This window comes from Ursus americanus, chromosome 27 (assembly GCF_024610735.1).
Source record: "Ursus americanus isolate L20-20 chromosome 27, mUrsAme1.1.p, whole genome shotgun sequence".
Lineage (NCBI taxonomy): Eukaryota > Metazoa > Chordata > Mammalia > Carnivora > Ursidae > Ursus > Ursus americanus.
Window position 1 is genome coordinate 6,948,416 of NC_142153.1, and position 27,970 is coordinate 6,976,385.

The 27,970-nt window shown below is 36.9% G+C and overlaps 1 protein-coding gene across 1 annotated transcript in view; it reads left to right on the forward strand.

Annotated features, from left to right (window-relative positions):
- Positions 1-27,970, forward strand: part of ZMAT4 (zinc finger matrin-type 4) — a 344,133-nt gene that overhangs the window by 271,578 nt on the left and 44,585 nt on the right. The window contains exon 6 of the mRNA XM_045779181.2: positions 23,252-23,348. Coding sequence (XP_045635137.2) covers positions 23,252-23,348 — 97 coding nt within the window. The remainder of the gene's footprint in view (positions 1-23,251; positions 23,349-27,970) is intronic.

A 27,970-nucleotide genomic window follows, 5' to 3' on the forward strand; every position in this document is an offset into this window, starting at 1 on the left:
AGTCTAGAACGTCCTGGGTTTCACAGACAACCTGTTTTCTCTATTGCCCACCTTTTTGTTGTTTATAGAGGCTGCAAATTTGAGTCAAAGACACATCCAAAGGTTCAGAACTGCATGAGGTACCAACTCTTTCTTATTTACAGTCTCAAGGAAAACATGGCAAATGTACAAACATCAAATTCTTATTTCTGTGCAAAATCCAGGCACTTTTCCCAAGCAGAAAAGATAACAGAATTAAATTGTATTCATGCCATTTATGAGAGAAATTGTTCCTGCTTCCATCTAAATAAAGCAGACGATTCATTTTCCCTTAAGTGATTCAACTGGCAATCAAGCTTTCCAGACAGGTGCAATAAAAGAAATGTATATAATATGAGGGATTATCTTCTTGATTAGAATATTTTTGTGTGATTTTCTTTGGATATCCCTGCATGGGATGAATTGTGACCCTGCATAGCTCCTCATACAATCCATTTTTGCTTTGTAATAGTGTGTCTACCTACAGTGTAATGTGCTTACAAAGCTTTGCCTGTTTGATCTAGGATAAAAGGTGAGTATACACCCAGGTGTTCGTCGTGTGTGTGAAAAATATTTTTGGTATTCTTTAAATTTATCTGTGTGTGTTTCTGTGAATACTTTCTCAGTTTTCTGGACATATTGTATAAAATGGAAGTTTTCCAAGCTCTGGATTCAATAATCAATGGAGATTTATTTGTGAATTCTTTGTAGTTTTGTTTTTAAGGATTGGTATTATTGGAAGATACTTTTGTTTTTATTCTTTAAACAAGCTATGTAGAGTTCACCATTTGGAATCTGTTAAAATTGCAGTGCACTAATTAATTTTCTAACAACTATAAAGTTTAGAGATGCTGTCTTATCTCAGAACTGGTTAAATACATCAAGATAGATTGAAGAAGAGACTAGGGCATTGATTTGGTCATTGGCACAGCAAATTCTGTGACCTGCATTTTCTCTGAGTTAGCGCTCTGTGGGTTCAGCTGGAACAGGGAATATCTGAAAGGTAACTGAGCGAATGGAAAGGGCTTGAAAACTTGAAGGAAGCCAAGGTCCAATGCTGTGAGAAAAGTCTGGAGGGGTGACAGACCAAAGGACCCTGAATTGGTTATCCATCAAATAATCAAAAAAAAGTGAGGGTAAAAAGGAAAATGAGAAGAATCCAGGGAAAAAAAAATCTCTGACTGTTATTTTGTCATAGTGAGGTGTATGTGTGGTTTGGCCAAGTTCAAAGGGCTAATAGTAGGTCAGATTGGCCAATATCAGAGCCTAAACTGTGGGTGTAGGGTTTAAGTTCTTGCTTGAAAGCAAGTAACCAACCCCTTGGGCAATGGTCAGCATGCTGCTGTCAGTAAAACACAGAGTCAGACCCAGGAATGCTCAATGTGAAATGGGGGAGTGTTCCCATGGAGGACTATGGTTTTGAGATTTAGAAGCAATGAAGAAACTTCAGTAGTTCATGGACTGGTGCTGGTCCAAAAACTGATTTTTACAGGTCTGTAATGAGGCAGGTCTAGAAACTGAGAGTAAACATTTAGAAGCTTTTTACCATAACTTCATAGAGTACTTTTAAGTCTGTTTGGTCTAATAATAGAACTTTGGGCTTGCATCTTACATGTCTTGGTTTTTTATTTTATTTTGCTACTAATTTAATTTTTATTGGATTTTATGCAAGTATGCTCTGCAACATACTGAGAATTAAAAGTCAATAAAAATGAAAAAATCTGGTCTTTAACCACAGATATTTTGAGAAGCTCAAAATGTCTCTTGACTATGTAAGAGAAATAAAACAGACCTCTGTGTGTCCCAGTTTCTTCCTTGCCTTCTACCTTTGCCCCATTTTCCTTTTTTCCCTTTCTTTCTTTCTTTCTTTCTTTCTTTCTTTCTTTCTTTCTTTCTTCTTTTTTCCTTTTCTGTTGTCTACCTCCCTGCCTGGCAACTTTGAACACCTGATAAATCACAAGGCTTACTGAAACATTTCTCAGAAAATACTGTGCTGATGGTCTTCGGTACCCAGACTGCAGCCTCAGTGAAAGCCATCAGGGCACAATTCAAGTTTGCCCTGCCTAAAAATCCTGACCCTGTTTCAACTGGGGGCCACCCTGTCTTCAGTGCTCTCTGATGTCACATCAGCTGAATAAAGCCTTTCGGTTTTATTTGCATCCCTTAAATGGTTTCCTTCAATAACTGAATATATTCAAGCAATAAAGGGTGCTGAAAATGAAACCCATTTTCAAATTGAGGAGCTGGGGATGAGTCTTATACTGCTGGAAGTCTATGTTATATGCTTGACATTTCAGTGCTCAGGTATAGACTGAATAGTAGATTTCCAAATTCACCTGGCCAGAGGGAGAAAACTTACTTCTTTTCTTTTGTGCTGGACTACTGTAATTGAGGAGAAGGGTAGAGCAGCTTTCTGGTCTCTTTGTGGACATTTGAAATGGCACTGGGGCAGCAGTGGGAACAGACATAAGGACATAAGCACTTTTTAGGCATCATGACCAAGGCAAGAATCTAATCTCTAGACTTGGCATGAGATGGAGATCTATCAGTCTAGACATCTGGAGCCCCTTTGGAAACTTCATTATGTGGGGCACCACAGCAAGATCAGATGACAGCAGGTATGACTGGCTAGCTGCTCAGTCCCTGGGTGTAGGAACAGAACTCCCTCACTTCCTCCTGCTTGAGATTGACGGGGGCTCTAGGGACTGCCCAGGTGAGGTATGTGTGTGCATTTGCCTGTGGGTAAGGGCAGTTTGTCCCACCTGTGAAGGAGGAGAAAGGATATGTGGGCTGAGACCCAGGCAGGATTCTGCCAACTTCCTGTACTGAGTTGTGTAGGAATGCTTTAGTTGGTCCATATTTATCTTGGTAGACTTGAAGATATAAGTTAACAGAATTCAGACCATAAAAAAGGTCAGAATAACAGAGAAAAATCTGAATTCAGGGAAACTTTACCTTCCTTATCTGTTGCTTTTGCCCTAGGAGGAATGACAGATGTTCTAATTCATGGAAATAAGGCAAAAAAGGAGCTTTCTCCATCACCTGCATTTCCTTCCCTCCACCATTTAATTAAACAGCTGTTTAGTGAGCTGCTCTACGAGCAGGACTCTTTGCAGGTGCTGGGGTGAGTAAAAGGATAACTGTCTTGAAATGCCATTGTGGCTTCAAATCAGCTTTTAATTTAAATGGGGAATGTAAACATAGGAAAAATTAAATTGTATTACTTTGAATAGTTCAGGACCAAGAGAAGCTGCAAACTCTGCATGATTGGTAGAGACAGTCACTCCCCAAGGATCCAGAGGATGACCTGGGCACCGTGCACTGTGAAGGACAGACGGAAGAAGGAAGTGGTGCCAGAACTGAAGGCTGGTTGGACTGAATGATGGGTATCCTATCTGCTTCCCCACCCTTCCCCTTAATACAGCATATGCTTAAGCAATCACCATCCTCATACATCCTCCCTCCAGCCCCAACCTGCCTCTAGGCACAGCCCTGGGAGAGGAAGCCACACATGGTACACTGCACAGCCACATGCTTATGAGCTCTCAGCACACTCCAACTCTTTGATTCAAAGAGAGCGGATGGTTCCCTAAGATGATGTATCACGGTGTGAAGTTACCCTGTTTTTTACCAAAGGAAAGAAAACTTTAGCTCTTTTAGTGGAGAGGACCCCTTATACTAAGAAAGTCCTTCTTCAGTGAAGTTCTTTAATATTACCTTGGAAATTTAGCTCTTCAACTTCCTGAAAGTTGGTGTAGGAGACATTTAAGTCTATATGTGTATGTTGGTGTGTATATGTATGTGTATGTATTCATGTGTGTGTGCATGTATGTGTGTGTGTATTGGACGATGAGAGCCCTCCTGATTAACTTTATTTTTTTGATGTGTATATAGGATCATTTATTTATTTATTTTTATAATTTTTATTTTGTTATATTAGTCACCATAAAGTACATCCCCAGTTTTTGATGCAATGGTCCATGAATCATTATTTGCATATAACACCCAGTGCACCATGCAATATGTACCCTCCTTAATACCCATCACCGGCCTATCCCAGTCCCCCATCCCCCTCCCCTCTGAAGCCCTCAATTTGTTTCCCAGAGTCCACAGTCTCTCATGGTTCCCTGATTAACTTTAATATAGACCTGAATTGAATACCTACTGTGTGTCAAGCCTTATGTTAGAAATACTAAATAAATCAGACATTCCCTGTTCTCCAGGGATTTAAAATCAAGTAGGACCAGAGGTCAGAGCATTAGGTAATTAAAATGCAATGGAGAAAACAAGAAGGAAAAAGGATGGGAGAAATTGCAATGACTGAATCTGGGACCCTAACAATTTATTTTGGAAATATGTCGGAATAGAGGTCAATGCCAGGCATTTGTAAGAGTTCTAAAAATCTCAAAAACTTTTGTTTGATTTAACCATGTCTACTTATTGAATTAACTATTTTCCAGTCAAATTTTCCCACCAAATTATAACTGCTGACTAAAGATCAGTTATTTGAATTGGCTGAGCAGGAAAAATCCTGTGACAATCCACACACCTGGTAATTGTTATACCTAGAAATTATTAGTTGGAACATCAAAAAGGAATTTTGTAGCTGTTGAGATTTTATCTCATGGGATTGTAGGTCTAATATTTTATCTATTTTTCTACACATGTCCACATACAATTCCACAGTAAATTCAATGTACCCTTTAATTAGGTACTTTGTGCATTACTTTGATGTTCAAAATAAGCATATCAAATGGTGGCATATGAAAAAAATGAATTGTATGTGTGTTTTTTTTTCCAATCTGTAGTCTAATTTTATGTCATAAAACTCAGGGAGTTTTTAAAAATACACATATACTTTGTCTCTTCAAATAGTTCCTTTAGGAGAGGCACGTTGGAATTTTGGTGGGAGGAAGAGAGGCTCTATAGTTATTTTTAACACCCTGCTCCCCCATTCACAAACACTGGTTTTAAATAAGCATGAAATAGGGGTGCCCAGGTGGCTCAATCAGTTAAGCCTTTGGGACAGGCCATGACCCCAGGGTCCTGGGATCGAGCTCCCCGTCATGCACCCTGATTGCAGGAAGCCTGCTTCTCCCTCTCCCCCACCTCGTGCTCTCTTTCAAATAAATAAATAAAATCTTTTTTAAAAGTAAATAGGTGTGAAATTCAAATAGTAGTTACGTGAATTTTCCCATCCAGGTAACCAAAAAAATAAAGGATCATTTGGTTATTTCTCTAAAGATTAAGCATTTCTTCAGTGTTCAACTGATCTGTATTATCTTTTATTTATTTTAATTTTTTTTAACTTAAATTTTAGTTAGCGAGCATACAGTACAATATTGGTGTCTGTATTAGCTTTTGATGGTTATTCATCTCATTTTTCATCCATCTATCCATTCATTCAAATATTTACTGCATGCCACTCTGTATCAGACACTCCTCTGAGCTTGTTAAACAGAAAGACAAAACTATATGCCTTCTTGAAGGTTAGATTTTAGTGCAGCATTTCAGAAAATTGTTTTAAAGAGTAAAATACATATGAGATGCTGCTAAGTGCTAAAAGAAAGATGAAGGGAATAAAGGAGGTGATGAAGTGAGGAGGTTTGCAATGCAACCAGAGCAGTCAACAAAGGCCTCCCAGAGAAAGTGACACTTGGATGAAGATCTGAGGTGGCTGAGGACAAGTCATGCGCAGATCTGGCTATGAGTGGATGGAGGGGTGAGCAAGGGGTGGGGTCGAGGGAGGTGAGGCAGAGAGGCAATGGGGGAGATCGGGCAGCATGACCGTCTGAGGCTGCTGTGATGACTCCGGCTTGTCATCAGTGTGTGATAGGAAGCCACTGGACTGCATGTTTGCAGGATCTCTCTGATTTCTGCGTTGAGAACTAAGGAGGTAAAAAGAGCAGCCGCAGGGAGATAGGGTAGACACCAATTGTGATAGTTCAGATGGGAAATAAGCAGGGCTTAGGCTAGGGTGGTAGCAGCAGAGGTGTCAAGAATGGATTTTGGATCTATTTTATCCAGATATTCTACTTCTGGGTATTTACCAGGCACAGATCCGTGCTCATGTCAGCATTATTCACTGTAGGCAGAAGGTGGAAGTGATGTGAACAGAAAAACAAGACGTGGTATAGATGCATAAATGGAATAGTATTCAGCAGTGAAAAGGGAGGAGAGTCTGACATGCTCCAACATGGATGAACCTGAGGACAGGACCCTAGATGAAATAAGCCAACCACAAGAGGGCAAATACTGAGTGGATCCACTCATATGAGCAGTCTGATTCAGAGACAGAAAGTAGAATGGTGGTTGCCAGGGACTGGAGGGGGAGAAGCAGGGGCATTGCTGTTTAATGGGTGCAGAGTTCCACTTTATAAGATGAGAAGAGTCCCATGGGTGGAGGGTGGCAAGGGCAGCATGGCAGTGTGGATGTGCTTTACGCCACTGAACTATACACCTCAACATGGTCAAGTTGGCACATTTATGTTATGTGTATTTACCACAATTAAAACAATTTACATTTTTAGAATGTAAGAATAGATGCTGGATGTATTTCGAAGATGGCGCTAGTCCTGCAGAGAAGCAGCATGCCCCCGACCTGGATGGGGTGGAAAGAGGCTTGGGGGCTGGCTGTACACCTTTGAGTCTGAGCAGCCTGGAAAGCAGAGCTCTGTGGAAGGAATGGCTCTGAATGGAAAGCAAAAAGCTTGGTTTTATTTCAGTTAAATTTCAGTTAATTTCTCTTGCCTTTCTTCTTTGGGGGGGAGAAGGGGATATTCTAACCTCATTTCTGGGCATTTTATGCTTTTTGAGCTACCCATCACAATGGCCTGCAGGTTCTCACATTGTCTCAGCTTCCCATTGCAAGTATATACAGTCAATTCTCTTTATTCACACTACTTATTCCATAAATCCCTCCACCTCAACACTGACTGAGCTACCACTGAACCGCCGCTCCTAGGGGAAATACGTACATTTGTCTGTACACACATCTCACATAGATTATACTCTTCTCAACAAATCACTCATACCAGTAGAGTCTTTTTTCTTTATATTATGAAAGTGTTAAGTGGCTTGCCTGAGGCCATCCCACTAACAGGTGTCAGAGCTGGGATTCAAACTCATCAACTCGCCCCAAAGCTGGATTTGCAGGACTACACTGGCTGGTCCCTGCCATCTCCATCCTCTGGTCAACTCTGTGGGAGAGCTGAAACAGAAGGCAGAGTGTCATCTGTCTAACCTCTTTTGGGAACACACACGTGGGCTGCTCTGTACATGTCTGTGAATGACCACAAGGCATCGCCAGTATTGATTCGGGGATTACAAGTAAGTTTTAGCGAGTAAGTGATTTTATAAATATGAATCCATGAATGATATCATATATCATGTCCTATTGTATCATATATCATTATGTGGATATATGGATAATAGAAGATGATAGATAGATAGATAGATAGATAGATAGATAGATAGATAGATAGATGATAGATAGATAAATAGATAGATAGATATTCTATTTAGATACATCCAAGTTTACTGGGAAGTCAGATTGAGCAATTGGAAAGGAATTGCCACTCTCACCAGAGCCACTGCCTGCTCAGTATTTATAAGGACTCTAGAGAACAAATGGCATTGTTAACAGAGGCTGTTAGTGGAGGGAAAAGCCCAAATCTTCAGATAGATCCTGAGTGCACTCTTTAAGAATAAAAAAGATGCAATTACACGACTTCCAATATACCCTTCTGAGCTTTCCTTTTTATCTAATATATGAACTTAGTTAATTACCTATTCAATAGCCTCAATCACTCAATTTAAGAACAAAGCAGGGAAAATACATTGAGATCCACTGTGTCAACAGCTTTCTAAGAAGCAGTTCATGTAATGTCATATCTTCCATGTTTTCAAAAAAAATGTTTAAATGAAGAATAGGGATAATTTTCAATTCAACTTTATGCCAAGCAAATATATAGGATGATTAGTTTATAAGGAAACATTTGACCTGTCAAAAAAGATGTGTATAAATAGCATCTGTAGAGAAGGCAGCTTGCCAGAATAATTTGAATATGCCTCAGAATTCTAAAAAAGAGAATTCTTTCAGAATATTAAATTATTATGACTCTCCCATTCATGAGTTAGAGCTGTATTTTTGTCTAAGACAAAGGATCATCATTATTAAAAATAACGACTGTAGTTTACATTTATTGAGCTGTTGTGTTGTTATTCACCTACATTAAGTCTTTTGCTTTTCATATAAACTCTCTAAGGTAGGACAATAATTATCTCCAACTTACAGATGAGGGAATGGAGACACCTGAGGTTTAAAAACAAGTATAGATTCAAAGAGGGAAAAATACAGTTTCCAGCCTCCTGAAAATGATCGATGGGTCCATCATTCTTCCATGTCATTTGTTTCCCATATTCTTAGGCTCCAGTATATTTGAGAATTATTGAATCTGTCTTTCCTAGATTTTTCACAATTTTTTTTCTTTTTCTATAATCACGTTTCCTCTACCTGTAAGTTGTGCATTTTGCTATTGTCTGTTACATTATAAATCAAACAAGATCAGGCACGTTTCTATAAATAGGTAAGGCTGGACAATGGTATTAAATAGGGAGCTCTCCTGCCATGTGTCCTGGAGAAAAGTCACTTCCTCAAGTCACAGTAGGGCCACATGTGTCAGGGTATCTGCCAGGGGAAGGCAGAGCAGGCAGTTTCATGGTAGCAGTCATTTGAGGCCCAGTGACTTCATAAAGCTCTCTCCCAACCCTTCTGGCAAAACCAGAAACTCCACCTTTAAAGTTATTTTCTTTGCGTGTTGAAGACTTTTTAATTTCAAACATCTCTACTAAAGGGCCAATCCTGCAAGGAAGCAGCATAGAGCCACGACTTAGCACAGAGCCAGGCTGCCTGCTCAAAGTAAGGTAAAGATCTGACCATAGGAGATGGATGTCTATAAGCAGGCAACAGTGACTAACAAAAGAACTAGAAGGACACCAAAGATTATATTCCTATACCTAACGGCTGTTTTGTGTGTGAATGATAGAGGGAAAGAGCATAATCTCATTTATAAAGTGATTCAAAGGAGATACAGACAATTAGGACACTTGCTGTTCATACTTCACCTTTGAGTCCTTCTTGGGCTAGATCTCTTAGAAATGACCACCAAAGCGTCTCCTGCTTCCTGGGGCCTTTCGATTGACCAGGTGGCTGGTGCAGCTCCAGAGCAAGTATTGCTAAAGAGGGATTTGGACTTCCAGTGGAGGTCTGAAAGAGCTGACAATCACTGTGTCCTCAGCCGATACAGCTAAAAGGTCAATACCATGATTCTTTGACAGCTGTGGCCCTAATAGCCCTACTGACAATTCTTCAGGGAAATCACTGCAGCCTGTGATCCTGAGCCCTTGGGGAGAAATGAGAAATGGTCTGAAGAGGCATCCCTGAAGGACAGAGAGGAAGGGAAGATCTGTGCATCTGTGCTTTCTACACACCTTGCGGGTTACAAATGACTATTTGGCCCTCATTTAACCTGTTGTATAATTTGATGCCATAACCTATAACTTCATGTTAGGAGTATCGTCTAGTTTAGGTGTAATGGAATCGGTAATCAGCAATTGTGATGTAGAAAAAAAATAAATTTTATGAAAACACTTTACATAAAAAAATGGTCCAGCTATTTAGTTGTTTATATCCACAGAGATCAATGGCTGTGGGACTCAAAGGAAAAAGCACATTTCGTGTTCTGTGAATTTCCATTTGTATTACATCAACATCCAGACCAGGAAAAAGGTATTTTGCTCATATGTGGTTATTTAATATATTTTTAAAAATCGCTTGAGTACAATTCAAATAACAGATTGCTTCAGAGTAGGTTTATTTCTGTTTTCTTAACATTTAATTCAACTCACAAAAATAAAGAAAAACCAGTTCAATCCTTTGGGTATTATCATAATAGTAGTGATAACCTCTAAGGCTAAGGTCAAGGTTGTATGGGGCTGATATGCTCAAAGCATGAAAATGTATCATCTATCCTCTGCCATGTAGAATACATCTAAACCTTCTTACAGTAAAGCAGCTTTTTAAATATTTAGAATAAACTACTCTGTGCCTTCTGAGTCTTCCCAGTAGGGTGACAATTTTCCAGTCCTTTCTTGGGTCAGGCATCCAACATGGCTGAAATTGTCTTTTAATTACTGAGAATAAATTTATTCCATAGCTTTAGGTTTTGTTCGTTTGGAAATAGCTTTTGAAGATCCAAAGCCATTTGCTTCCTGATTCCATTTTCAAGGCTTTACATATATACTATTTAAGCAGAGAAAGAATTGTTTTAGAAAATGTGTGTTCTTTGTTTAATTGACTGTTTGGTACCCTGCAGTCTATGCCCATAAGCAATGAAATGAATTCAGAAGGCTAAGCATTTAAGCATCCTGTACACGGTAATGACTATAGGATGGAGGAAGAGGCTCTTCTTTAACTGGCACTGCATCAAATCCTGATCTTAGTGAGGTCTCCTTGGCTTAAACTCACAGGGAAGAGATCTTCCATAGTGCAAGTCTAATATTGGACATAAAAGCATTCCTCATGTTATCCTTGTGAGGGGTAGCTTGACAGAATGCAGTGGTTGTCAAACTCTGCTCTACAGAGCCCACACAGTCCCTTACTTGTGGTACTCTAAGTGCTTTGCTTGGAGTGTGGTGGGAAACCAACTGGCGTCTGAGCCCCCTAACCGGTATTTCAACTAAAGCAGCTATGCTTTGTCTATTTTACATATCAGTTTCAAATTAAGGGGGTGTTTGTTTGTTTGTTTGTTTTTAAGAAACAGGATTCTTGTACTTTCCTTCTCTCACTCCCATTTTTCTAATAAAAGCTCTAATGTAGTTATTAAGGTCACTAGCTTTGAAATCAGAAATAGGTGGACTCAGATCTAGCTTTTCCACTTGCTAGTTCCATGATCTTAAATGTCTTAAGACCATGGTTTTCTCACCTGTAAAATGGGCTAATAATGTTCATAAGACAACCAATTTATTTTTAAATTATTACTAAATCATTAAATATGATCATGTTTAACAATTACTAAATTATTAAATATGATAATAGTGACTCCTTCACTCTTCTAGAAAAGCTTTCTTCCTTCTGCTTCCTCAATATAACTTCTATCAGTTAGGATTTGATCAGAGGAGTACAAGAACCATGAATGGTGTAGAGTAAGGAACTCATTATAAGGATCAGACTTTATGTAATTATAGGAAGTGGTGAGTCAGTCTACATAATGCCGTTTCTTCTGCATCTAGTGCTGGACCTGAAGTCAGCAGGGTTAGCAGCCAGGAAGCAAAAATGGTTGTGAGGTAGGGAAGAGCAAAGATAAACTACTCATGAGGGAAAACTGGAACTGAAGACTGTGTCTGAGTATTGGTGCTCCAACTTCAAGGATATGGGTGACCTTGCACCGGGTTCCCACACCCGCATCTGGCCCTGGATTCAGCAACACCAAAAGTAGGGATCCAGTGGGAACAGGGGATATCCATGGACCTGGTTCCTACCCTGTGCATCAGAGTAACATCAAGAAGTTCTAACTTCTATATTCTCTTCCCTTTACCTATATCATCTCCATAGATGATCCAATTATTCCTATGGTTTTAACTACCACCTACATTTTGATGACTTCCTGGTTTACCAAAATATTCCTTAGCCTGAATTTTCTATGATTTATGTTAAGGTGCTAGAGCTGGAATGACACAGACATCGAAAGCCTGCCACTAGCACCCTACCCCTCGCCAATAAGAGACTTGGCTAACAGATGATGGTGATCTTTCTTTATCATCTAAAAGGAGGACTCATAATCTTTTCATAGCACTCTGGCAGCCACTACCAACCAATCAGAATTGATATATGAGCTGCATTATATTTGCTATCCCTAGAGGATTAGGTAGAATTAATTGAGATGGAGCTTAATGGGGATAAGCAAGAACAATAATCAAATATAAAATTAGAGGAAATGAAAATTTGGCTTAGCATAAACCTGTGTGGAAAAGACTTAGAATTGATTGACAGTAGGTTCAATATAAGTACGTATTTCAGTAGGTCATTGTCGCCACACACACACACACACACACACACAGCTTTAAAAGCATTGTTAGAATTAATGGTGTACAAGGGCTGTGACCGTCCCGCTATATGTTGTATACTGACAAAACCACACTAGAGACTTGACCTTCAGTTTGAGGGTTATAGCATAAGAATGCCATCAACAAACAGGAAATGCCATTCAAAAGGTAATGGTAGAGATCATGCAGGGAACTTGAACCTATGTAATAATGAAAAACATTGTCAAAGTGTCAATAGACGTTCAGCCTGGTAAACAGAACCTTAGGGGGCAAGATAATTTTCCTCAAGAATGTGATGTATTTGAAGAGATGGTAATAAAATTGTGCACAAAGCAGAACTGAGGCCAGTGGCTGAAGTCAGCCATATTTAAAAAAGAACACCTCCAAGTGCAAGCTGATACAAACAACTCTGCTTGTAAAAAACTTCATGCATCCACCATGGGGTTTATGGTTTCTCCAGAACTTGTACCTTGGGGAGCTTTAGATAACGTAGTTTTTAGGTTCCTCTCTGGATTTATTGAATCACAGTCACCCGTAATTTGTGTTAACAACTTGCACTTGATTCTCTAGAGGCCAGTGTGAGGACCACTGGACTAGATAAGCCCTAAAGAGCCTTTTGTATTTCTGTGACTTCATTCCTAGTCACCTGTTACAGGAGGCAGAATGCGTAATTGTTAGGAGCTTGACTCCTGAGCAGAATGCGTGGGTTCAAAATCCAGCTGTGTCTCCAACCAGCTTTGTGATTTTGAGTAAGTCTCTGTACCTCAATTTCCTCATCTGTTAAATCAGGATAATGGTAGTGTCTGCTCATAGGGTGTTGCAAAGGGTAAATGGCTAAAGTGAGCACAATGGTGCTTATGTATGGCATATATAATGTAAGTATTGCTACTATTTTTTATACTGGAAGATGACAAATCCATTTAGAGGACCATTTGATTAATGAATGTGTAAGAAGTAGGGAAGAAAGAAATAATTCAAAACCAAATGCCTTATTTTTTTTTTACTTTTATATTATTAATCATCTTTCAAAATGGTCCCAGCTTTAGTAAGCACTGAATACAGAACATATGGAAATATTTCTTGGCGTGTACAAGGTTATCAAAGCATATACAGGAAAATGAAATTTACTTTCTAGTAATGTAAAACAATAGAATTTGTAGTGTATAAATGAGGAGGAACAGAAAATGGCAAAACTTGAGTCTCTAGTTTGCTGAGGTTTTTGTGTAGAACTACATCTATTAACTTTTCTTAATAAAATGAAATATGAGGATGTTGGGTATACAATCTGATGAATTTTGGTCAATGAATATACCCTGTAACTACCATCCCAATCAGGTACTTTTCTCTGGAAAATTTTCTTGTGCCCCTTCCAGTCAATCCACTCCCCAAAGACAACATTGTTCTGAATTCTGCTATTATTAGAGAATAGCTTTGCTGTTGTTAAGCTTTATAAGGGGTTGAAATCATACAGTTATGTGCTCCTTTGTGTCTGATTTCTTTACCTACATGAGACTCATTGATGTTGTTGCATAAATTAGGGTTTTTTTCATTTTATTTTGGTTTTTTGGTTTCTAGGTATTATTCCATTGTATGAATATATTGTATTTTAATTATCAATTTGTGTTGATGAACGTTAGATTGTTTTGAGATTTTGGCTATTAGACATAAAGCTGCCATAAACATTCTTGTACAAGTCTTCTTTTTTTATATACTAAGTTTTTGTGTCTCTGGGTTAAATAGTCTAGGAATAGAATTTCTGAGTCTTAGGGTAAATATCTGATTAACTTTATAAGAAACTGACAGCTTTCCCCAGTAGTTTTACCATTTTTGCAACCTCCTCCAGAGGTATGAGAATTCCCATTGTTCTATATGGGCATTTACATTTGGTGGTGTTTTATCTGATGTCAGCATTTGTAGTGGGCACGTGATAGTATTTAATGGTTCTTTTGATTTTTATTTCCCTGGTGACGAATGATGTTGAGCACCTTTTCATGTGCTTATTGATCATTTTTATATCTTCTTTTATGACTAATCTGATCAAGTATTCTGTCCTTTGAAAAATTGGGTTGTATATCTTTTTATTATTGACATGCGTGTAGGCGTTAATTACATATTCTAGACACAAGTGCTGTATGAGATGTAGGCATTAGAAATTTTTTTTTTCTCTAGGATGTGGCTCCCCTTTTTGTTTTCTTTATGGTGACTTTTTATAAATAGAAGCTTCCATTTTTTGTAAAATCCATTTTATCATTTTTTTTTATGTTTAATGTGTTTTGTTCCCTAGGAAATCTGTGCCTATGCCAAGTTCATAAAGCTCTTCTATATTTTCCTAGAAGCTTTATAGTTTAAGCTTTTGCATTGAAATCTACAATTAATGTCAATTTTAATGTGTGCTGTGAGGCAGAGATTGATGTCCATCTTTTTGTTTCATACATTTATCTGGTTGTTTTAGCACTGTTTGTTGAAAAAGCCTTCTTTTCCCCATCGAATTGCCTTGACACCGTTATTGAAAATCAATGAAAGTGGTCAAAAGGTACAAATTTCTAGTTATAAAATAAATAACTACTAGGGATGTAATGTACAACATGATGACTATAGTTAGCACTGCTACACGGTATTTTTGAAAGTGGCTAAAAAGGCAGATCCTGAAAGTTCTCATAATTAGAAAAATCTATTTTTTTCCTTTTTCTTTTCTTCAACTTTTTAATCTATGTGAGAGGATGGATGTTAACTAAACATATTGTCAAGTTATTATGGGGTACACCTTAAACTTCTACAAGGATGTATGTCAATTATATTTCAATAAAACTGGAAAAAATATCAATTGACCCTTTTGTGCACACCTAGTTCTGGACTCTGTATTGCATTCCATTGATAGAATTTATCCATCCTGATGCTAATGCAACACCGTTATGATTATATCAACTTCTGTAGTAAATCTTGAAATCCTCAAGTGAGAGTCCCCCAAATTTTCTTTTTTCAAATTGTTTTGACCATTTTAGATACTTAGATTTGCACACAAATTTTAGAATGCACTTGTCTATTTCTATAAAAAGCCTGTTGAAATTCTGATCAAGTTTGCATTGAATCTACAGAACTGTTAACAGTAATGATTCTTTTGGTTCATGAATATGGTGTATTCTGTCCTTATTTAGGTCCTAGCTCTTAATTTCTCTCAACAATGTTTTGTAGTTCTCAGTCTTGTACAGCTCTTGCTAAATTTATTCCTTTTATTCTTAAGTGTTTTAAAATATTTTTGATACTATTATAATGATATTTTTCATTTTTATTTTCCAGTTTGAAGCTATTTTAAGAACACAATTTTTTTTGCTACTGCCTTTGTATATGGTGACCTTTTTAAACTCACTTATTCTAGTAGTTATTTTGTAGGTCCCTTAGGATCTTCTATATAAACAATCATATCTTCTATGAATAAAGACATTTTTACTTCTTCATTTCCAAATCTGTGGGCCTTTCACTCTTTCTTTCTTCTTTCTTTCTTTCTTTCTTTCTTTCTTTCTTTCTTTCTTTCTTTCTTTCTTTCTTTCTTTCTTTCTTCTTCTTCTTCTTCTTTCTTTCTTTCTTTCTTTCTTTCTTTCTTTCTTTCTTTCTTTCTTTCTTTCTTTCTTTCTTCTTTCTTCCATTGCACTGCCTAGAATCTCTGGTGCAAGGTGTATACAAATGACAAGAGTGACATTCTTGACTTTTTTCTGATTTTAGAAACTTCAGTATTTCACCATGTAATATATTAGCTGTAGGTTTTTGATAGATGCTCTTTATTAAATTAAGAAAGGTCTTTTCTACTGTGCTCAGAATTTTGATTATTGATGGATATCAAAATTTATCAAATGCTCTTTTCTGCATCTATTAAGACTATATTATTTTCTCATTTCATGTGTCAATGTAGTGAATTATATTATTTGATTTTAAAATTTGAAAGCACTCTTAACTTCCTGGAATAAACAAACTTGGTTATGATGGAACTAATATGTGTACATGCATACACACACATCTGCATCTGTTATGTGTTTCTAATTTTTAAGGGATTTTTTTGGTCATATTCATGACAAATATTGGTTTGCAATTTTATTGTCTTAGAGTCTATCAACATTTTTATTGGTGTTATGTTGGCTCTAAAATAAGTATGGGAATATTTTTTCCTCTGTTCACGAAAAGAGTTTGTGTAAATTGATATTATGCAATCATGTAATGTTTGATAGACTTGTTCAAGGAACTTTTTGGTTCTAGAGCTTTTTTTGAGGGAAAATTTTGAACAAGAAATTCAATTTCATTAGTAGATAAATAAATGACAATCCTGATTTTCTATTTCATCATGTGTTAGCTTTGTTAAATTGAATTTTTAAAGACATTTGTCCATCTCATATACTTTGTCAGATTTACTGCCATAACATTGTTCATGATATTATTTCTTTTATTATCCTTTTAAAATGCCTGTAGGACCTGTATTAATAACAATTCTTTTATTTTCATAATTTATGTTCCTTGTTTTTTATAACCTCCAACAGATTAATACATGCATTAATCCTTTCTAAAAAGCAGATTTGGGTTTTGTTATTTTTTGTTATTTTTCTGTAATTTGTTTCTATTTTATCGATTTCTTCCCTTTATTATTTCTTTTCTTCTACTTGGTATTGGTTTAATGTTCTTGTTTTTTTCTAGTTTCATAGGATTTAAACTTTGACCATTAATTTTGAGTCTCTCTTCCCTTCTGGTATGGAGCCATATACATTTCACTAAAAACTGATTAAAGACTGATTAACTGATTAATATGTAATATGGTCATTATCATTCAATTCAAACTATTTCCTAATTTCCGTTTGGATTTTTTTTTGATCACAGGTTGTTTATAAGTATTTTAGCTCTTTTTAGAAATATTACCATTATTTATTTATTTCAATTGCAGTCAAAGAAACCACTCTACAAAATATAATTACTTGAAATTTAGTACAATTTTTAATGGCTCATCATATTCCTTTAGTTTACTTCCTATATATGCTTGAAAAGTTTGTATATTCTGCAATTGTTGAGTGCAGTGTTCTATAAATACCCATTCGTACAAAATGGTTGATAGTTTTATTTAGATCTTTTGAACTTTACTGAGTTTTTTTGTCTTATTGCTTTATCAACTACTGAGAGAGTAGTGTCAAAATCTCCTGTTATTATGGACTTGCCTATTTTTTTCATCTATTTCTACCAGTTCTTGTCTCATGTATTCATAAGCCTTATTATTAGCTAAATTTCACTTAGAATTGTTAGGTTCTCCTGATGAATTTCTCACTTTATCATTATAAAACATCCTCTTTATATCTGCAATATTTCTTACCTTGAAATCTGTTTGCCTGATATTAATACGGTAGCTCCACTTTGTATGCTTATTGCTCTCATGGTATGTCTTTTTTCTATCCCTTTACTCTTAGCCTATAAGTGTACAAAATATACCTCTGGAGACAGTATATATTTAAATCTTGCTTTTTATCTAGACTGACAATTTCTCTCTTTTAAATGTTTGGTCCATTGACATATAATATAATTATTAATATGGTTGAATTTAACTGAACCATTTGCCATTTATTTTCTATTTTTTTCCATCTGTTTTCTATTTTCCTATTCTTTTTCTGCCTTCTTTTTGGTTAATCAAATATTTTTTTTTATTATCCTATGTAATTTTTTCATAGGCTATTTGGCTTTGTATCTTTGTTTCTAGGGGATTTTATAATTTAATACTCATCCTTGAATGACCACTGTCTATTTATAACTAATATTTACCATTTTATGTAAAATATAATCTTTTAACAGTATTGTTCTACTCCTATCCATTCTTGTGCTATTGTTATCATATATTTAACACATATATACACATTATAAACACCATAATACACAATACAATGGTATAGTTTTTTAAATGGTTTTCTCTCTTCAAATAAATTTAGAGAAATAAAAAAGATAGATATCCACATATTAATCATTTATCATATTCTTCATTTTTTCCTGTAGATCTGAGTTTGTATCTGGTGCCATTTGCCTTCCACCTGAAGAGCCTTAAAAGCGTTTCTGTGATGTAGGTCTGCTGACAAACTACTCTCTTAGTTTTTGTTTATTGAAAATGTTTTTATTTCACTTTCAATTTTGAAGGATATTTTTGCAGAATATAGAATTCTGGGTTGGCAGTTGCTTTGTTTTGTTTGTTTGTTGAACAGTCCTAGCCCATTTCCATTCCTGGCCCTCTCTGCTTACTATTCACTCCCCCTGGACAACTCTCTAACCAGTTTTTTACATCACAGCCTAAATCTCATCCCTCTGGTTTCATTTCACACTTCTCAGAGAACTCTGTTGACCATACTGTCCAAAATCACCCTTCCTCCCCATTTCTCTCTCATTATCCTGTATATATCCTGAGTGACATCTTCACAATCTGTAATAACGTGCTTATTTGTTTACTTGTTTCTTGTCTTTGAACCTGACTAGCTACATCAAAAATTATTTGGTCTGTTTTATTCTCTCCTACATTCTTGGCATTCAGCAAAATTAGCTGGCATTGTAATAAAGGTGCAATGATGTTTCAGTAATGTAAAATGGATACAAGTGAAGTTGCAGGGGCACCTAAAGTCTGGCTTTGTGAGACTTGAAAAGACACATTGAGTAGTCCCATACTGCTAAACACTCCAGGACCATCTGTTTTACACACTGTGCTAAGAATACAAATGCAAAAGTGATGCATCTTCAAGAAGCTTTCCCAGATTTTCTGCGTTAGAAACAATCTCCCCCTCTATTCCCATACATTCCACTCCTCCTGACTGTGGTACTTTTTATGATCTACCTTGCACTGTTGCTGTTTTTATATATGCCTTCTCTCTCCAACTGGACTGCCAGATCCTTGCAGCAGTGACTATATTTTCCAACACATACCAGCAATCCTGCAGAAATAACCTTTAGGTATGCTAAGGTTTCAGGATACTCTTAATATCATTGCACTGAAAATGAGTTGAATAAGGAAGTTAGCATTTTTGTTTAATAAGATTCTCTAGTTCTCTGAGGAAAAAGGAGCTGTATAATTCCAAACTAATTAGGATTTCAACTGAGCATTAATAAAGGCCTAACTTCCCACCAAGGACACTGTGTCATGTGTGGGGGAGGACTCCTCTGCCCCTTCTCTGCCTTTGTTCTTGTTTATACCCACTGCCTTTCTAGTTTATGCTTCCTGTAGTTTACATCGTAATAAAGTGCCAGATATTTCCTGCCCACGCCTCTGTTGGGCTGCAAAGTATGAGAACTGTAATGAAAAGCACAGATCAGAATATTTTTTAGATTCGTTGGTGATCTTAAAAATGCCCATTTTTAAAACATAAATATTTATGTCTGTTGCCAAGGTGAACCTCCATTTGTTATGAGGCGAACTTTGATTAGTCTGTAGTCTGAGGAGGACCCATATAAATAGTAGTTACCTTTTATTATGACAGCATTGATGGAAAACCCAGGGAGCAAGGCCTGAAGCTGGTTTTCGTATTCTGATTCCATGCATAAAAGAAGGAATGGACCAGTCCTGCAGAAGCATTCAAACAGCTCACATGCTGGTTGTGATAACTTATATTCTCTGGGTTTGTGGACTACAGTCATCTTTCTGAGTCATGCACACCTGTGAAATGGAAAGGTGATGTAAACACAGCTCTTCTCTATGGCATAGTTTCTTTTCTCTCTCCTCTCTTCTCCTCTCCTTTCCTCTCCTCTCCTCTCCTCTCCTCTCCTCTCCTCTCCTCTCCTCTCCTCTCCTCTCCTCTCCCCACCTCTCCTCACCTCTCCTCACCTCCCCTCTTCTTCTCTTCTCTTCTCTTCTCTTCTCTTCTCTTCTCTTCTCTTCTCTTCTCTTCTTTCTCTTCCCTTCCCTTCCCTTCCCTTCCCTTCCCTTCCCTTCTCTTCTTTTTCTTAAGACCCAGAATTGTTCTAACAAATGCAAGTAACCAAAAAGGGTATGAGTGCATGGGCCAGTTTCAGTTCTTTTTAAGGTGTAAGTGTATTTGTGCATGTGTGTGGTATGGTTTGGGTTACAGGTCTGAAACTTCTTATAGATTCCCAGGCCCAATGCAAAACTTATAGAATCATAATCTCTGGAAGCTGTGGCTGGGAATCTGCATTTCAGCATGATTGCTAGAGCGTGCATCCACACTCGGAAGTTTGGGAATCATTGCTTGAAGTAATAGAGAGTTAACGGCTATCTGTTGCATCTCTGTGCTGTCAACCTGTGCTGGGAAAGTTTTCAGTTCCTTAGACGGATTCCCAAGAAGATTCCAGAGATCTGTGGTTTTATTGTTTTTTTTTTTTCCCATAACTGAATTGACTCTAAATTGAAAAATTAGGTAAGTCAGTGTCCAATTATGTAATTGAAACTGAATCAAAAACAAGTTAGTCCTCACACTGGCCAGCCCAGTTTATCATAGGACACGAAAAACAGGTTTCTCTGAAACATGAATGGGGTCCCTACGAACTTGAAAGGCTCCAGGAAGTTCTGCTGTTTGTCACGTTATTGATGATGTTGCAACATTCTGTCAGTAGGACTCGTAGGACGTAATCAGAAAGCAACGTTATTCTTGCCCACCCCCGCGCCCTTTCAAACCATCTCTGTGGGGTGAATTTTTTACTACTCCTTGGATAAAAACTAGGGTGAGTTTCATGAATTTTTACTCACTTTTAAGCTGAAAAGAGTTCTTTACTCCCATTCCTAGATACATAAAAGTACTTTGTCATTAATTGATCTATCCAGGATAGAAAAATAATTTTTAAATATCTCCAAACTTTATTAAAAGTTAGTTTTTTTCCCCTCCCTTAGATCAGATCTACTTGGGCTGCCTATTTGCTGTGGGAAAAAAGAGTTCAGTAGGCTCCTCTCTTTTTCTCTGCCCAGGGCTCTTGCTTTTCTTCTAAGGTTTTGCTTTTATCCCTTTAGCTCAGAAGGTTGCCTCAGGTTCCTCCAAGGCTGATGGATGCAAGGTTTCATGTTATAGTGGCAAGGGTGATAAAAGTTGACTTGATAGATAAACATACAAAGCTGGCATAGATGCTGCCAGATCTGGCAGTGGCTGCAAACTGACTCTTCTTTTCATGGGGTGATTTCATGGCTTTTCAGGAACTCAGCATTACTTGATATGGGCTAAGCATTTCCTCTGGGGTCACTTTAAGTCTCTAGATACCCAACTGAATACTTTTAACATCTTTCTGCCGAGGTCTGATGCCCTCAATTCCGATATCCAAAACATTGCCAAACCGGCTCTCCTCATACACAGGACACACGTGGGTCTGTGGGAAGCTGTCATGTATCTTTTACTCTGACAAGCTGTGAGAATACATGCCAATCCTGCCACCTTTCTTGCTTTGCCATCAAAGTTGCTAACAAACCACAGACTCCAGCATTTCGAATCTTGCAGGGGGTATAAAGAGTACAGTACATGACTTTCCAAGTGCAAGGAGGCACTTCTGAAGATCTTTAGGGAGTTAGTTCCACTGAAGTCTTTTCCTATAGGTTTGAGGTGAGAGTGAAGGACACCCGCAATTCACATGGAGGAAGGTAAGTAAAACAGTACAATACGACTCCTTTAAGAAATCTTCTACCTATTTCTTTCATTCTTCTCCAACCTCTTTTAGACTGGTTGTGGGTGGTCAGCTTGGGATTAGAAATTGGTTCTTGACTATTTCCTTTGGATGTTTTGAACTGGGACTTTGATACTTCACTTTAGTAATGTGGTTTTAGGGCTTCAACTTAGGGCTTCATCTGTGACATTGAGGAAAAAATTAATTCCATTTTAATATCACTTTGAAATCATAATAGTAGCTAATTTATGTTGATCACTTGTTATCTACCAGATACTCTTTCATACATGCTTTATCTCACTCAGTCCTTCCCACAATCCTTTCAGGAAAGAGAAGTCCAGAGAAGTCAACTAATTTGTATAAAGTTACCCAGGCTGCAGGTTACACAATTCTACTGAAACTGTGCTTTATTTTCCTTTTAGAAAAATGAGAATGATTTTGTCTCTTAGAAAGGTGATATGCATTATCAGGGGGAAAATGCTATAGCTGTTTATAATTCTGGCTTTACAATGGTAAGACATAGAATGTTGGAGCAAAATTAATAACAACTGTCACTTGATAAGCATTTTAATATATTTTATTTGCCTAATTCTCACAACAACCTTGTGATGTGAATGGCTTTGTCTTCATGTTGAGGCCAGGAAGAAATTGCATGATTTCCCCTAGATCATACAACCAGGAATGATTGGAGCCAAGATTTAAATTCAAACTTTCAGATCATGATTCACAGTTTACTTTTCTCTCTAGTCTGATGGGACACACTAACAGAAGGAATGTGTTTCATGTGGGTCTCTGAGCTGTGGCAAATGTTTAAAGTTTGGTTATAGCTACTTTCTAACACATTTGAGTCTAGATGAATCAATATGATAAAGAAGTCAACGTTTTTACTAAACTCCTTGAAAGCAAAGAGCATCTTATTCATCTTGGAATCCCTAGTGCCTGGTCCAAAGTGGATACTTTATTAATGAATGAATTGAATGAATTAAACTGATAAACAAATTAATGAATAACTTTCTTTTAAACTCTTTGGTGGAAAGCAAGCTTTTATGTAAATTAGATTATTATCCATCTCTTGGGTATTTACATTTTATAAGATGATCCTGGAAGAATTCAAATGAATAAGGTCTAAAGTTGAATTTGTGATTTTGCCATTGGAATAGTGTTGAAAGAATAATTGAGATGGAGTTTTTCTCTGGAGTCTCAAATTTCATTGCAGATATGACAGTATACTATGTCTATATGCCTTAAGGAAAAAGTAGAATTGTCTTTGCTTGGGTAACAAAATGTCCAGAAATATTGTATCTCAAGGAAGCATGTTCTAATAATTTTAGGCATCCAGAAATGGAGCAGCCGGCTTCTAACTTCTACTAAGAAGGTGTTGGTTGGGCTCTGTAATTAGGATTGAAGTGTTAGTGGGGTAGACCAGATGCCCTGTTACATACTTTGTTCTAAACTTTTAGAGATTCTGGTATTCATTCAGGTAGCGATGGCAAGGATGCAGCTAATCAAGTCTGTCTGTTGTCCACAGGTCTGAGGCGCAATTACAGATGTACCATCTGCAGTGTCTCTCTCAACTCCATAGAACAGTATCATGCCCACCTGAAAGGATCTAAACACCAGACCAAGTAGGTACTTTCATGCTTTCATCCTTCAGTCATTTTGTATATAATTTATAACATGGTGGGGGGAAAAAAAGGCTAAACATTTTACTTACTTCAAAATAAGTCAATGGAAACGACATCTCTTTATCTCCAAAGTTCACCTGATATTTATGCTAGAACCTCTGGGGTCTGTCTAGCACAACTTAAAGAATGGCTTCTCCTTTTTTGGCACAAGTAATACAGTGTCTTTTGTTTGCTTGTTTTCATTCTTTAATTTTTTCAAGAACAGTTCAGCACATTTTCACAAACTTGGGGAAACTTCTAGATCTATACTGAGTGTTTTTAAATAAACAATGTTATCTCTGTTTGGAGGATGTGCCAGACTTCAGTGTTGTGAAGTTAAATTGTGTGAATGTCTTCTGCCACTTAACATTTCTAGGTGAATATTGTTGATTAGTATAGAAACCTAACAAATCCCCTGGTATATTAAGTTATTCACATGCATAGCAATTTCCAATTAAATGGCAGCTTGTTCTACCTCCCCCCCCCGCAATTCTCATAATTTTAAACCAGAAAATGTTATCAGGCATAATTTCAACTATATTTATACTGTGCATCTTTTTTAAAAAATCAGTGATGTTAGCTTTGTAAGTATTTTTAAAATAGCTGCTGGGATTATTAATAAAATCTAATAAAATAGGAAAAAACAAAGAATGTCTCAAAAATATATAATCTTCCTGGGTGTAATTTTTTAATTTCTCTCATATTCATTAGCAGAATCATTCAACAGATTTGGCAATATCAAGGTCTCATGAATAATGAATGATTCAGTCAACAAACATTTATTGAGCACCCACTACGTGTGAGACTCCGAGGTGTGCCCTCGGGAAGAAAAGATGAACTGAATGAGGCCTTCTTCTTGTGGAGCTCCCTTCCAGGCTGGGGAAACAGCCATGTGAACACGGGGATTGTTCTCTAATACCATAATGTGTACACCCAGATCTTTGAGTACCCAGGAGGGAGCAACCAGGGTGAGACTGACAGGGACATCTGTACAGAGCCTGAGCACATGAATGAGGTCGCGGTCTGATTTTGCTCACCTTCTTAATAACCATGGTGACTAGTACAGCACTAGATACATATGAAGGGCTTCATAAACATTTTTGATTGAATGAATGTGTGATTTTAAAAGATAAGTAACAATTTTCCAGGCAGGGATATGAGGAAGGTGCATTCCAGGCAAGGACATTTTTTTGCAAAGATATTATAAAGATGTAGGTCACAGGTGTCTGGAGTAGGTGAGGAAATTTAAGCCCAGGATTAGTTATGGACTCTCAGACTTTCCTCAATTTGCGCCATCTCATGAGTCAAAACCGCTTTCATGACTTGCTTTGCTCTGATCCACCCCCAGAGGATTTGATCAAGGTAATTCTTCAAAAAGAAGATTTTTCTCTGATTCGTAATGGAGTACCTAGAGCACTTGTATTGAATACTGGACACTGCGGCTCCCACCCCAGTCTATCCATTGTGTCTCTAACTAGCATGTTGTAAGAGGCACCAAATGCGTTCTAATCCACATGCATCTGATGGACACAGAGACATATCACAAGTAGCTGCAACAATAAATGATAATCTTTTAGGGACATGCATTTATTGCTCTTAATAAATAGAAAATGGTAGACAATAGTGACTTTAAGTGGCACAAATTCTGTAAGTAAATAATGCAAATAGTATCTCCAGCTTCAGGAAAGTATCTATTTCTCTATGTGTACAGGAATTTTCACATCCATCATCTCATTTACTTCCATGAACTACCTTCAGATAAACGTCATTAACCTATTATTTTATACAAGAACATGAAAGCTAAGAGAGACCAAATAACTTACTGAACATCACCTTGCCAAAAATGGCAGAACGAGGATTGAACCTAGCGGTGTCTGACTCATGCTTCTACTTATCCCATCTCTCTGAGTTACCACAGACAGGCCTGGAATGGAGGACTGCCAATAGAGTACAATGATGAATTTTGAAAAAGAGAGCATTACTTTCCAGGTGGCTTTAATAAATATTTGTTACTTGAGAAAAGTGCATCTCCTACCATGCTGCCTTCTTTCCAGAAAAAAGACACTGTCTCTACCTCAAAAGCACAAGGTTGCTCTCCTAAAGAGTGAAATGAGGGAAACATGAAGAAACTAATTGCAAAAGCCCTGTCCTACATGATTATTTCATCTGCCCTTATAGCTAATGGATACTCTGTGTGTGTGTGTGTGTGTGTGTGTGTGTGTGTGTGTGTGTGTGTTTCTAAAACAGATTGTTCCATAATTTTCTTGTAATCCCCTTGTCAGGTTTGGTATCAACTTTATGCTGCTCTCATTAAACAAGTTGAGAGGTTTTCCCTCTATTTCTAATCCCTCAATGAGTTTGTGGTAAACTGCTATTACTTCTTATTTAAATATTAGGAAGAATTCATTGAGAAGTCATGGAGATTATACTGTAGGAATATTTTTATTAAAAATTTAGTTTCTTTAAAGAAACACTGCTCGTATTTTCTATTTCTTCTTGTATCAGTTTTAAATTAGTTATTTTTCAACGACTTTGCCATTTTATCTACATTTTTAAACGTATTGATATAAATTTGTTCATGATATCTCCTAATTTTATTTATAATTGCCTGTGGAATATTTTTCATTCCTAATATTGTTTATTTGTCTCTTCTTTTTTAAAAAATTTGTGATAATTTTTGTTAGATTTTATCAATCCTTATTAGTCTTTTCGATGAATGAATGTTGGGGTTTGTTGATTTTCTCTGGGTATTGTTCTTTTCTGCCATTTAAAAAATTATTTTCTTTCTACCCCCTGTGGTTTTAATTTGTATTTCCCTTAGCTTCCTCTTGGAAAGTGTAGGTCATCAATTTTCCAGTGTTTCCTTTCTTCTAATATATGCATTTAAAGCTCTCAGTGTTCCTCAACAGATTGTTTTAGCTAAAATCCACAAGTTATTTTTTGTATCCTAGAGGTTTTAGTATGTAGTATTTTTTATTATTATTTATTTCAACTTATTTTCTGATTCTTACTGTAATCTCTTCTTTTACTCATGATTATTTAGAAGGGCTTTGCTTACAACCTAATATGTAGGGGATTTTTCTATTTATATTTTGGGGTTTAATTTGTACCTGGGTTCCACTGTGGTCAGAGGACATAATCTAAATGATTTCTCCTGAAATTTGTGCAGACTTGTTCTATGCCCAAGGCAAATGTTCAATTTTGGTAAAACTTCATGTTCCCTTGAAAAGAAAGTGCCTTTTTCAGTAATTGGGTAAATGATTCTTTATATCAATTAGGTGAAGTTTTTTAATCTTGTTCAATCTTCTACATCCATACTGATTTTTTGTCTGCTTATTACATTCATGAGAAACAGAGGGACTTAAAAACTTCTGACTATAAGTATGGATTTGCCTATGTGTCCTTTTAATTCTATTTCTTTTCTTTATATATTTAAAGGTACACTATTAGATGCTTACAAATTTAAGAATTTTTCAAAATATTCCTATTGAATTGGCCCTTTTTATCACCTTTTGTCACCATGAAATGTCCTTTGTTATTAGTAATATTTTCCTTAAAGTATACTAACATCTGCTCTCCCCATCTCTTCACAGCTTTCAAAGTTTCCCTTTAAATTTTATCCAGCTTTTATTTTTTTCTCAAGTGAAAGGTTAGTACAATATCAGAGCTGGAATTGGAAGTCAGCCAGATGGTTCTTAAGGACTCTAATCTGAGAGATTAAATCAACATAAGTATTAAGATGTCAGTAATTTTCAAGGTCTCATATTTATATTTTTAGTAATAACTTCTAGAGAGGTGTTGAGATGAGAGATTATTAATTTGTGTAGTGGAAAGAGCACTGAATTTTGAGTCAGGAGATTTTATTTCTAGTGCAAATATGCCTCTGAGTGACCGGGGGCAGTGACAAATCTTCTTTAGGTTTCAATTCCCTTGTAGATAAGTGCTTAGTGATGACAAGAACATGACAGGTATGTGTCCACTTTCCATACCTTGCTCATGATCCTGGTATTCTTTCCTGCTAATCCTGAATTCAGCCTTCACATTCTTCTCAACACGGGTCCCCAGTCAACCTTTACCGTTATTTGCAGCTAGCAATGTTCCTCCAAAATTATGTCCACAAAATTATGTCCAGAAGCTCAGAATGCGAACTTTTTTTGTAAATAGGGTCTTTGCAAATGTAAATAGTTAAGAATCTCAAGACGAAATCATTCTGGATTTAAGGTGGGTCTTAAATCCAATGCATAGTGTCTTTATGAAAGGAAGGAAAGGGATCTTGGGACACACTGAGAAGCAGGCCATGTGAAAACAGAGGCAGAGACTGGGATTATCTCTACAAGCCAGGGAACACCAGGAGCCAGCAGGGGCTGGAAGTAACAGGTTCTCTTCCAGAGCTTTTGGAAGGAGCTGCTGACACCTTGATTTCAGACCTCTGTCTTCTAGAACTGAGAATAGATTTCTATTGTTTTAAGCCATCCAGTTTGTGGTACTTTATTTTAGGGTAGCCCTAGAAAATGAATACATTGTGAAACCTACTTACTTTGTTCCACAAGTATCCCTTAGTCGTATTTTTCTGGGCACCTTCT